The sequence below is a fragment of the Neomonachus schauinslandi genome, chromosome 1 (assembly GCF_002201575.2).
Source record: "Neomonachus schauinslandi chromosome 1, ASM220157v2, whole genome shotgun sequence".
NCBI lineage: Eukaryota > Metazoa > Chordata > Mammalia > Carnivora > Phocidae > Neomonachus > Neomonachus schauinslandi.
The window spans coordinates 95,644,316-95,658,320 of record NC_058403.1 but is presented as its reverse complement, the minus strand read 5'-3'; the positions used below and the strand labels follow the sequence as shown (position 1 = coordinate 95,658,320).

Genomic DNA, 14,005 nt, shown 5'->3' with positions numbered 1-14,005 from the left:
GAAGGTACATTTTGAGACCTTAGAGATGAGAAATATCATGTAGCCAAAACCAAGATAAGGTAAGCATTGCTCAAGATCTTTCCAACCACTGAAGCATAGGGACATAGAGAACTGTTTTTCTCTGAATCAAGGCATTATTTAAAATATCTGAGTGCCTTATTACAGAGATGGAGCCATTTCTTTAAAGAATTTATTTATTTGTCAGAGAGAGAGAGAGAGCAAGCACAAGCAGGGGGAGCAGCAGGCAGAGGGAGAAGCAGGCTCCCCACTGAGCAGGGAGCCCTATGCGGGGCTCGAACCCAGGACCCTGGGATCATGACCCGAGCCGAAGGCAGATGCTTTAACTGACTGAGCCACCCAGGTGTCCCAAGATGGAGCCATTTGGTAACATTCCTTTGTTCAAGAAAGGTTTTCTGTGCACTTCACATATAAGGCACAGCATCAAATGGCCTGTGTTGTGTGAGACACCCAGAGTGAATTGGATGTGAAGGACTTCAGTAAATATTAAACAACATATTCAAGCTATCAGATATAATTTAATGTCAATTTGTTTCTATTATGTGTATGTCCAGAACTGTAAAATTATAGAATTTCATATGACTATTATACCACTAAGCAAGCCTGAGTATAAACTGCTACATCCCAACACGCACATAAAACCATGTGGTCATTTGTCCAGTGGTTGCTGGAGGCACACTGTGGTAACTCTAGCACTGGGAACATGGTTGCCATTCTTCTGGCATGTCTGTAACTCTCTCAATTCCATGGTCAGAACTAGGTGCATGCCTTTAACAGTGATTTTAAGCTTGAGCTTCAAAATGAGAGAACACATTGAAACTGCTTCAGGCAAAGGCTCTAATCTTACTTAGTTTTTATTTCCTCATTAGACTAATGGCAAAGGAATTAAGGAACTTTTCTAAATGTGTGGTTATGGGAAGAAAATAAAGGCAGAAGGGGGTCTGCTCTGCCACAGAGGACCCTCATGTTTAATTTCAATGTCATATTGGACGTCAAATGGCAAAGTCAACAGTATATGCCTATCTCAGGTCCTGGCCAGAAATGCACTAATGCAACTAATTCTCAGATTTATTTTTATTTTAAAATATTTATATTGTAAAACGTAACAGCATCTTTTAAAATCCCTTTCTGAGCTAGTCCAAAAAAGACTCAAGGTATTCCTGGATACACAGAAGGAATAGTAGTGGTCCTTCTTCCTTAATGGGAATGGGACACCTCCTTCCACTTTGAGAAAAACACTGGAGTTGTATCAATTGCCCCTAGGGAGCAATTTTCTTCTTCATCAGAAGGAAAAAGGAAGACGTTGTCTTACAGCAAAGGAGAGCAGAGAGAGTCAAAAAACTTTAAACCTGAGCAGACATGCTAAAAACAAAAATAATGTATTTTCTTCCTATTTTAACCGATGAAGAGGCAATCCCCATTTTAACTATAAATACTAAAATTCCGAAAGGTATCAGCCTCAGGACAAGATGCCAGAAGGGCCTTTGCCATAAATGATGAGGATTCAAGGGTGACTCACTGTTATCTCTCTGGGATGGTGACAGAGGAAGTGCTAAGAGGACAGTGAAAACTTCAGAGGAGTCACACGCTTAACTTTAAGATATTTGTTTCTTTTGAGAAATTTTATTTTGATTATATGATTGGATTTCCTTATTGCCTATTGTTCATTTATGCTACTTTTAATGAAGGCATTTTTTTTAATTTTATTTATTTATTCATGAGAGACAGAGAGAGAGAGAGAGAGGCAGAGGGAGAAGCAGGCTCCCAAGGAGCAGGGAGCCCAATGCGGGACTCGATCCCAGGACCCTGAGATCATGACCTGAGCCGAAGGCAGACGCTTAACCATCTGAGCCACCCAGGCGCCCAATGAAGGCATTTTTATACCCAATTAAAGGGCATTTTTAGACCTATAGACCTATCTATTTTTAGACCATAGAAATAGGTGTCTTCATCATTTTTTATCCTGCCAGTAGGTGACCTGTGTGACTACCAGTACAACGTACTGATCCCATGGCAAAAATATCAAAGATAAATTACACTAAACAATCATCAATCTTATACAAGGGGTTATTACCCAGAATCATAAGGAAGAAAAAGGAGTTTGATCCTTGAGCTATGGCTATGCTCTGATGATGGCATAGCCAACCTGCAGGTATGTTTTCCTGATGTCAATAAACTCCTTAAGGGGAAACTGTCCTAAAATGTCACAAAGTGACAACCATAAAGCTATCCCTGGGCATGTCTTTTTCTGCTCTTTTGTTAAACTCTTGAATTATAAGATCATGTAAAGCAGTGAACACCCTCCAACCCCAAATCTCCTACTACTCGAGACCAGCAGAACACCTCTATATGTGTTCATTTCTTTCACTGTCACGACCATCCAGCAACTGTATTTGTATTAGTCAGCGTTCTCCAGGGAAACAGAACCATTGTGACAGCTTAGCAAATCCAAAATCTACAGGGCAGGCCAGAAGGCGGGAGACCCAGGAAAGAGTAGATATTGCAGTTTGAGCCCAAAGGCAATCTGAAGGCAGCAGTCCCTCCTCTTTGGAGGACCTGGGTCTTTTTTCTCTTAAAACTTTCAAACTGATTAGTTGAGACCCACACATACCATTTAGGGTGATCAGCTTTACTCAAAGTCTATTGATTTAAATATTAATCTCATCTAAAAAATACCTTCATAGAAACATCTAGAATACAGTTTCACCAAATATCTGGGTACCGTAGCCTAGCCAAGTTGACATAAAATTAACCATCACACTGACCCTCCCAAAGTAAGATGCTTGGGGGGGGAGGGGGTTTCCTGTGTTTTCTAGTATATGTCTTTGTGTCATACTAGAATGACAAGTGTTATGTCTGCTTTATTTTGGGTCCTCTTTTTCTCTTCTGGCAGCAACGTTTGAAGTTACCAGAATTTTCTAAATGTCAAAAACCCTAACAGAATCAAAACAAAATAGTAGTTACCAAAGTAAAGTATGGATTCTAGGCTCAGTGAATGCTACTGCCAAATATGAGTTGGCCATTGAATGTATACTCGTATGATGACATCATTATTTAAATATAATTCAACAGTTAAATATTACTTTAAATACAATCATGTTCTAACCTATATAGTAGGTTCTAGAGACACAATTTTAAATGTTATTTTCACAAATTCACCAAATTTTCCTAATATGATCTGCAATATAGATTAGTGTTTGACATACAATAAATCATTTGGAAGAAAAAGCCCTTAAACTTATAATTTCACTAACTTTTATTAGTCTGCAAACCTTGAAATATCAGAAACATTAATAATCAAAATCTCCAGCACCTGGACAGGTAATCACTTGGTCGCTTTTTTCAGCTGTTTGCTTTACTTTGGGTACAAAATGGAAAAGTAATGAACAAATGATCATTATCATGAGGAACTCTATGACCACGGTAGCATGATGACATGTTGCTTCTCAAGAAAATCCTCTTCCTCCTCATCTGTGCTGCTTTCAGAAAGTGTCAGCAAAGACTGAGTTTCAGTATCTCTTTCAGAAGAGCTGGAAATACATTAAAAGATCAATACACAATATACAGGACCAGGTTTCAACCCTTCATTTATCTTCTGATCAATACTACATGCACTGAAGTCATTGGAGGCAGGCAGATGTGAGGAGGCTGTCTCAGACTGGGGCCATAATTTTCAATGTGCCCAATATACCAAGCCTCCTTTTAATGAGAAATTCTCATCATTCTCCCTCTCCCAAGAAATAAAGCCACAGTGGAACCAAGGGGAGAAGATTTTATGGTCTCTGGTTGTGTCTTTCATTGGTGATTCAGAAGGCACTTCAGAAACTTGCAGAGCCCCAGGGTTATCATTAGGAACATTCATCATTACATTGGCTGTTTAATAGAATCCCAATGAATAGACTGCCAGATAAATCACCTCTTTTGTGTACAGTAAATTAGGACTATGTGGGATAGCCAGTCAAGATATGCCAAAACCAAAATTAATGGCAGCAATTATTTAGTTATTTTATTTTGTTACATTTTATTGTGGAAAGGAACTGGTAGAAACTCTAGCATATAGGTGTCAGCTTTAGGGAAGGAGGTAGTGTCAGGGAACAGGAAGGAGTTTGTAAAATACAGATTTTTTTGTCCAAGTTATCTAGAGTTTCAGCCCATGTATGCCACTAAATAATATAAAATACTTCATCCTGTGATGGATATTTTTTTGGATCCTTCTTTATGCCCAACAGAGGCTAAACCAGCAGTTACTAAACTCTGATCTGTGGACCAGGGAAGATCTGACTGAGATAAAAATTTTCACTGGTCTAAGAAGAGAAAATAAGGACAAGGTAATGACTTTTTCATGACATTTTTAATTTTAAAGAACTGTGCTTTATTCTGTTTGTTCCCCTTATATTTTTAGTATGAAATGTCCTTTCTTTCATGAAATGATGCCGAGGGTATGTGGTAAGTTTAGTTACTTTGTTTTAAAAGAGCTTTTTAGGGGGAAAAAAATAGCAACTTTATATTGATCCCTCCTTTTAAAAATGTAAGTGGTGTCAGAAATCAAAAATCCAAGGACCACAGCTAAATGATTTTCTCCTTTAGAAAGACAGAGTAATGGACTCTTGATTCCCTTTCACTGCAATATTAGACTTCAAACCAGTCAAAGGAATTTACAAATCAAGAGGCTTATATTTTACATTTATCTTAATCCTTCTAGAAAAATCCCTCCTCCTTTTCCAAGAAATTCCATCATGTCAATAATAGACCAACGTGATAAACTACTTTCTGAAGCATTTATTAGTATAACCTGTGGTCTTTACAGACTGATCATCCCTAAATGTTTTTCATGGGCAGAAAGAATGAAATGATACAATTTAAAATATGCTATCACTAACAATCTTGACTTAATTTTAAGAAAGAATCTTCTCAATACTCTATTCTAAAAACCTTATTCACATTGAGTAAGATTCTATTAGTGCAAAGTACTGAAATTTATTAAGGTAATTAATGCAAGTAAAGCAACTGTTTCTCCATATAAGAAGAAAGGCTGAAGGATTATAAAATTCCAAATATCTTTTCATTTTGCTGACACACATTGTGCAGCAGAGAATTAGCTCTTCACGTTAAAGTAACCACTTCATAAGACTTTTACTAAATCCTGATAATAGGTCAACAAAGGACCCAAACATTTTACAAAGAATGGCCATATAAAGTACACACATGAGGACAATCTTTCTTTATATAGTAAAGATAATTATTCAGGACTTGTCAAAAATTTCACTATGCCCTATCTTTACATATGGGCTGCAGGCTTAACTTACCTCCATTCCTCAACCGCACAGAGGCCTCTTGCACTGGAGGTCTTACGGAAATCTAGGGTAGTCTGACTTATGTTCAGCGAATGGTTGTTGAAGGTTGTTAAAGCTGGTAACTCTTCTGAGGTTAGGCTGTAAAGCTTTTCTGAAGGATCTGAAACATTTTATTTCATGCACTGTCAACACATAAATTCAAGACACAAACGCACAGCATATGGTACTGAAAGTTTACCCAGTGTAAACTATAGGTGGTACAGAGAAGGTCAGTACAGATTGTTAATCATCTCGATTTTCTAGTATTTGTGGGGTGGGCAGAATATGAAGTAAGCTTGATCTGACCTTCTAAATTAGGGCATCGGTATCAAGTCACTTCAATCATACTGACTTTGTTTTCAGCAAATTCCCCAATTTTTTTCAGCGTTATGGAAGTATAACAGACATGTAACGTGTGAGTTTAAGGTGTACAATATGTTGATTGGAACACTTATATCCTGCAAAATGATTACCACCATGGTGTTAGCTAACACCTCCATCATGCCTTTTGTATTAGCTTTTTTTGTTTGTGGTGAGAACATTTAAGATCTACTTTCTTAGCAATTGTCAAGCATATAATATTATTAACTATAATCACCATGCTGTACATTACATCCCAGAAGTTATTCATCTTCTAATGGGAAGTTTATACTCTTTGGCCAGTATTTCCCCATTTCCCCCCTCCCTTAGCTTATGGTAACCACTATTCTAGTCTCTGTCTCTATGCGTTTGGCTTTTTTAGATTCCACATATAAGTGATATTATACAGTACTTGTCTTTCTCTGTGTGACTTATTTCACCTAACCATATTGATTTTTAAATATGTTATACTTAAAGTGTCAACTGTCCTGAAAATTTACAATATTGCAAAGAATATCATGGGATCCTCTTTAAAGCTAGAATATTATGCCATTCCTCAATTTGCCTGAATGTTAAACACTTTATTGTTTATTTTTGTCTTCTAAGAAATAAAAGTTTTACCCCCACACAGTCTGAGGCAAAGGTTAGTTCTGGCAAAGCTACCCTTTCTTTTTCTGCGTCCTTGCTTTGTTTGGGTAGATAATAACTATGTGAAAGGGGAGAAGCCTTAAATCTCCTTTTACATGAAGCTGGGGTGATTTAGCTCAGGTAAGGACAAATAGTGCAAGTTAAATAAGCAAATGGACAAGCAAACATATTTTATATGAACTACCAAGAAGTCAAGTACAGAAATAAATATGATTACTATATTAGAAAGACCATAATGCTTTCTTTTCATCTTTGAAAAAGTTGTAAGGGCCATCTAGCTTATACCTAAGGTTATGCTGGGATGACTTTTAAAACTGTTAAAAGTACTGGGTCTTATTCTTCCCTTCCCACTCCTATGAAAGTGTCAAGCAAATATCCTCCTGATCAGAAGGACCACACACCAAACTACGGGTATTATACACTTGACTGAGAGAATTATTTTAATATTATTATTATTTCTTGGTAGATAGCACTTACTTGAAATTTTTGAGAAAGCAGAGATTCCCCTGCTGGAAGAAACTTCAGATTATTCCTGCTGCAAGATAGACCTCAATACATTTACAACTGGAAATGTCCTTAAAATTATTTAGGCCAGTGACTTTCAAATTATGATACATGGTGAAGTTCAGTAGACTTGGGGATGAAGCTCGTGTTCCCACCACCCCAAAGCAACCAAGACAGCTTTCACTGGGTCTCATTTAAATTTGGGGCTCTGTATAAGACTAATTTTGAGAAAAACAAAAGATTCCTCAGCTAGAATTTTTGTCACATCTCCAGCTGTTGGAGATTAGGAAATTGTGGGTCCCCAAGGGATTGGTAACTTGGAAGTCACACAACCAGAGTAGAAAAACTGGAACCAGCCCTAAGCTCTTCTAGCTCACCAATATCATCAATCACTATGTTCCAGAATCTAATTCTTTAGCCGAGGCTTTTATTTTCTCTCCTCTTTTTCCACGAGGAAAAAAAGACAGGTATGCAAGACACCTTTACTTGCCCCAATGATAGGGAGTGTTAGCGGTGAGAAAGCAATCAATTCAGGATTTGGAATTGGTTAACACTACAGTACTGAAACCTAATAGTGACTCTTAGGTCTAAAGAACACCGGCAGGAGATGTATTCAACCTCTGTTAGGCAATTGAGTCCCGACTCAATGAGCACAGAGCTAATTCAGATGGTGCAAACAGAATGGGCCTATTTTTGTATAATTGTACATTCTCAAAATTATTTTTTCGAATACCTGGTGAAGTTAATAGGGGCAAAGGTGACATCACTTGGTTTTCAAGGCAGAAGAAAATAAAACTGCTTATGAAAACCCTATTGTGGGTTAGTGTTAAACCTAAAAGATCAATTGTACAAAAACCTAAGTTTTTCTAATATAAGACCAGGGAAGACTGGATTGACATTTATATTGGAAATTCAGCTGTTACAAATTTACTTTATACCCGTCAAGAAAGTGGACTTTTAAGGAATGGATTGAAGTTAAACCTTTTTATCCCTGGAGTAATAGTGTATGTTCTCTGATCATTGAAGAATCTCTTAAATGCAATAATAAAGAATGGCAAAGGGGGAAAATTGACTAAATAGGGAGTTTTAAGGTGTATTTCTGCAACTCAAGTCACTTAAAACATATACATAAAACTTTATTCTACAGGGAAATGAACATTTAGATGGGTAAAAGAAATGAAGGAAAGAAGAAAGGTAGAACCAAAGAGACGGGTTAAAACTTCAAAGAATGGACACAAAGCAGATAGGCTACTTTCCTATAAGGAACCCAAACCACCACCACCACCACCATCTAAAGAACTATCTAGCAGAGCTACAAAGGACATCCCTGTGTTTAGGAGGGTGTGACAACCAGAACACTTGCCCTGTAACCTGTGAGCCCCGCCCCCAACACTTCATACTTTTGTTTTCCTCTCCCTCCATCTCTTCCCTTCTGCCATTGTGTCTTGCCTTGTTTATCCCTCCATTCCTTCTTCCCTTTACCTTCACTCTGCCCACAACCCTCTGCTTTTTAAGTGGTCACAATATTGATCAGAAGTAAGGATTTCACATTATTTAAGTGGTGCTGTGGTAGGGTGGTAAGACAAAGGACTGTGGGGCAGACTTGCATGGGTTTGTGCCTGGGCTTTTCGGAGCTCCCAGGGAAGACCCGGGGCAGTTACTATGTCACCCAGAGCCTCAGTTGCTAAATCCACAAAGGGGAGATCAAAAATCGTATCTGTTCATTTACCTCACAGAGTAGTTAGTTTTAAAGATCAAATGGAGCAACACTACATATAAAAACAAGTAGTGATTATTATTATTCATTGAATGGCTTCATATTCTTATAGCAGAATTCTTAAAAATAGGTTGACTTTCACTTATATGTGGCACTCATTTTTTTTTTCTGAAAGTGAAAGGTGACCTAAAGCAAAAAGATTGCCATTCCAGCCCATCTTAACCTGACTGTCTTTATAAGTGTTACTTAATTTGCTAACTATGTATCCTGATTAGCCCTTTTAGAGTTTAATATCTACTTGATGGTCAACTTTTGAACAGAGGCCCCAGTTACTCACTGCCTTACTATTTTATTTCACCAGCAATATAGCTACATCTGCTAGTATCAGGTAGATTTTTATTCTTTCTTGTTTAAGAAAAAGTACTTGCCTCTCTTTAATTACTTGGCTCAGTTAACTACCTGTGGTCTTGTACAAACATAGGATTGCCATGAGAATTTAGGTCTTAAACCACAAGTCAGAATGAGTTTGAACAAATGGATCATTTTTAACTAATGAAAATGTGAATGCTTTAATGTGCATTATTATTGATACTTCCTCATAATGCATATCTTCTGATATTTCCCCAATTTCTTCAGGCTATAACAATATTCAAAAGTTGACAAAGTGACTAGTTAAGTAAGTTATATTGCCATATTGAGCCCATTAAGGAAGTGACTGTAGCGTCATTTACAGAGATATTTGTGGAGGAAATAATCATATGGCATGAACTATAGCTAACTATACCCTCAAAGTGGCCCACAAGAAAACATGGCTTTAGAATGGAAACAGCTTTTAGATGTTTTTGACTAAAAATTAGACTTACCAAGAGAACCTTACCTGACTGTATGTGGAAAGTACCACTCACTGATTCCTTACATAATTTAACAGATTTTTTCAGGACTTACTATGTGCTAAGCAACTAACTCTTGAGAGAGAGTGTGTGTGTGGAGAGAGAGAGAGAGAAAGAAATTTTCATAAATATAATGTTTAATATATAATTTAATTCAATCACTGAATAATTTTATGATAGGGCCGATTATTACCCATCTTTCATACACAGAAACTGATGCAAAATCAGATTAAGAAAGCAATTTGCCTAAAGTCATGAAGCTAGTAAGGAGTGGTTTCAAATTTCAAAATCAGGCTCCTGGCCCCAGAGCCTGGGCTCGCAACTACCCTGCTTTGCTGGCCCCATCTCCTGATTCAGCAGAAAGTTGTGTCTGCAAACTGCAACACATCGCCCCCTGCCTAACCCGCTAGCCTGCCCTGCCTGCCTGCCTCTGAAAAGGCTCTAATATCAGCCACAGCAATCTGAATGAATGGGGAAAACACTTCATTTAATGTAGTTATTTTCTGTCTTTTCTTCTCCCAGCTCCTCAGCAGAGTTGTTTTCCACAGAACTTAGAGGACGTGGATATACCCTAAAGCTAACAGAAAACAAGTCAGGTTTGCTGCTCTCAAAAATTTGGCTTTCACAGAGATGTGAACACATTTACATTTGTATAAGAGTCAAATTGTGTAGCTGTGCTTCTGTGGAACCAAACCTCATATGGAGTTTTTCCAGGCTACACCATGAGTAGTGAAATGTGGGTAGAATTTTTCTGCCCATTGATGCTAAATGGAATACATAAGTCTTGTACAGAAACAGTGAGTTTTCTGGAATAGCGGCTGATTACACCACAACATCTGTCACCTCACTGACTGTTGGGTTGATTCAGCTGATGGGCCGCCCTCTTCCTTCCTCAGCTCCAGGTGAATGTCTCTAAAGCTGTGCACTCATCCTGAGCCAATCTTCTCAAAGAGAAAGAGCTGTTCGTGGGTCAAGTGTGTATAAGTGATTTTGTTCTCCTCCTGGACCATCAGAAAATCCCTGGCAGTTCACAGGCCACACAGTGTGTGCTTGCTTTCATATACGAGAAGTTACGCATTCTGGTGAAAAAAGTGGTGCCAGCATATGAGAAAATGAGTGGCCCAGGGAAAAAGTGAAGTATGTAAGAACGAAAGTGATAAAGGAAATAGGAAAGCTAAGTGGTTAGAAACAACCACAAGAGACTATTGCTTGTTAAGTGCTGTGTTTCATTTGTAAATAATGGAATTTACCAATTTATCAAAATAAGAAACCCTTCATTTTCTGATTAAAAACTGTATGGTTATCCTTTTTAGATCCAGTTCAGGCCTATCATACTTCATTTTTGAATTGATCTTTAATGTGAGAATTACCTCCAAGGAGATTTACATTTGATTTTTAGTATTTTAGACTAAGGCAAATGGACGATAGGTACAGATGGATCATAGACTCTCATCCCCCAACCCATAATGAAATGAATAGAAAAAGCAGAAAAAACAAAAATAAAATCAAATCACAAAAGGAGTCAAACAAAGAAAGGGATACAAGTCCACATAATAAACCTGGAAAAGGGGCAACCAAAGAAATAAACAGAAGATTCATTGAGGTATAGCTGGGTGTTACCGCTGTCCACCCACTTTCCTCCCCACCCAATACACACACCAAACTAGTATCAGGAAAAGGAGAGTCATCTAAAGTACAGGTCTCACCAATACCACACCAATTTGGAGATCACTGGTGAAGGGGAAGTAAGAAGAAATTATTTGAAATACTTTTAAAGCCTCTAAGTACCCACTGTAAGATCTTAGCAGAGGCAAGCAAATTAAAACCTGCAGGTGTCCCCATAGGGACAGAACACACTTGAAAACAGGTGCAATGAAGTTTAATATAATCAAGAAGAAGACGAGAGCCCAGGTCCTCCAACAAATTAGGATAAACTCCCCATTCCTTCATCTATCCTCCCATGCTTCTGAGCTGGCAAGATACAGAAAACAATGCAATAACCAACCCACAGATAGTAGCTCCAAAGAGAAGACTGACACATCTCAGGTGGACAGCATTTTAGGGAAAATGTAGTCTCAGTGTATCAGAAAAGGCAGAGCATATGAGCAAAGCTGCCCACAGTAAGTATGAACAAGGAAGATACAAAGAAATGACAGCAACTAGCTATGCAGACCAACTAGAATCTAAGAATTCATAGCATGCAAAGAATGATTAAATAAAAGATCAATCTAGTAGAAAACAGATCAAGACCATAAGAAAGGACTCCCCATGAGTCCTTTAGCTACAGAAGAAGTAACAAAAATGACATTTTAAAAAAGTGCAACACTGTGAGGAGCCAGTCCAACACGGTGGTATAGAAGACCCTGAACTCACCTCCTTCCATGGCCACACTGAATCTACACCTACATACAGAGCAATTCCTCCTGAAGAAGAACTCAAGGCTGAATGACTGGCTCTTGCACAATAAGAGAGAGAGGGACCACAGGGAAGGGTAAGAGATGGAGACACAGTAATGAAGGGAATCCCATCCCCAATGTGGCAACCTGAAGTGGAGAGGCATATATCACCGAGGGGCCCATGTGCAGAATCCCTCACCCCGGGACACAAAGAAAAAACAGTGATTTAAAGGGAAATTGAACGATAAGTGAAGGAAATCCACTAACCATAAAATCTGCCAAATGGTGGGAAACTACTGGAAATCACTCCGGGGTTGGAAGCCCTGGTAAGTGCCATTTTTTATGTTCCCCCTCCACCTTGGTAGCACAAACAAAAGCAGGATCCAGGTACTATGGTTGGCCTGCTAGGGCTGACCTGACAAGCCCCAAGCTCCTAGCTTAGAATAGCTCCAGACATTTCCCCACGACAACCCCAGCATGTTGCGCCCTGGGCCAATCCCACTCATGGGTATAGAAGGAATACACCTCAACATAAAAAAGACCATACATGGCAAATGCAAAGCTAACATTATACTCAACCATGAAAAGCTGAAAGCTTTTCCTCTAAGATCAGGAATAAGACAAGGATGCTCACTTCCACCACTTTTATTGGACTTCCATGTTTTATTCAACATATTCAACACTAGAAGTCCTAGCCACAGCAATTAGGATAGAAAAAGAAAAAAAGAAAAAAAAAAGCACCCAAATTGGAAAGGAAGAGGTAAAATGGTCACTATTTACAATTGGCATGACACTGTATACAGAAAAACCAAGACTCCACCAAAAAGCTGTAAGAATAAATAAATTCAGTAAAGTCACAGGATACAAAACTAATATACAGAATCAGTCACATTTCTATACACTAGTAATAAGGTATTAAAAAGAGAAATTAATCCCATTTATAACTGCATTAAAAAGAATAAAATACCTAGAACTAAATTTAAGGAGGTAAAGACCTGTACTCTGAAAACTATAAAACACTGATGTAAGAAATAGAAACAACATAAATAATAAAAAAGATACAATGTGCTCCTGGATTGGAAGAATAAATATTTTTAAAATGTCCATTCTACCCAAAACAATCCAATGATTCAATGCAAATTCCATCAAAATATCAATGGCATATTTTACAAATCTAGACCAAAAGAATCTTAAAATTTGAATGGAGCCATAAACGATCCCAGACAGTCTCTTTAATAAATGGTATTGAGAAAACAGCTACATACAGAAGAATGAAACTGTACCACTATTTTATACCATATATAAAAATAAATTCAAAATGGATTAAAGACTTGAAACGTAACACCTAAAACCATAAAACTCCTAGAAGAAACCATAGGCAGTGAACTACAGCATTGGTCTTAGCAATATATATTATTAAATATTTTTGGACCAGTATTCTCAGGCAAGGGCAACAAAATCTAAAATAAACAAATGGGATTACAGCAAACTAAAAAGCAAAGGAAACCATCAACAAAATGGAAAGGTAGCCTACTGAATGGGAGAAGAATATTTGCAAATCATACAGCCAATAATGGGTTCATATTCAAAATACAAAAAGAACTTATACAACTGAGTATCAAAAAACAAACAAACAATGTAATTAAAAACTGGGCAGAGGACCTAAACAGACATTTTTCCAAAGAAGACATACAGATGGTCAATAGGCATATTAAAAGATGCTCTATATCATAATCACCTCCCACCTGTCAGATTGGCTATTATCAATAAAACAAAAACAAAAAAGTAATAGTGTTAGTGAGGATATGAAAAAAAGGGAACCCTTGTACACTGTTGGTGGAAATGTAAATTGGTACAACTACTATGGAAAACAATATAGAAGTTACTAAAAAAGTTAAAGATAGAACTACCGTACAATCCAGCAATTTTATTTCTGGATTATCTGAATAAAATGAAAACACCAATTCAAAGAGATACCTGCACCCCTATGTTCATTGCAGCATTATTTAAAATAGCCACGATATAGAAGCAAGCTGAATGTCCATCAATATATGAATGGATAAAGATGTGAGATACACACAGACACACATAGACACACACACACACACACACACACACACACACACACACACACACACA

General features: G+C 37.7%; 1 protein-coding gene across 1 annotated transcript in view; it reads right to left on the bottom strand.

Annotated features, from left to right (window-relative positions):
• Positions 1-2,137: 2,137 nt before the first annotated feature.
• Positions 2,138-14,005, bottom strand: part of ZBBX (zinc finger B-box domain containing) — a 108,733-nt gene continuing 96,865 nt past the window's right edge. Inside the window, 3 exon segments of the mRNA XM_021702633.1 lie at positions 2,138-2,214; positions 3,430-3,548; positions 5,325-5,472. Coding sequence (XP_021558308.1) covers positions 2,138-2,214; positions 3,430-3,548; positions 5,325-5,472 — 344 coding nt within the window.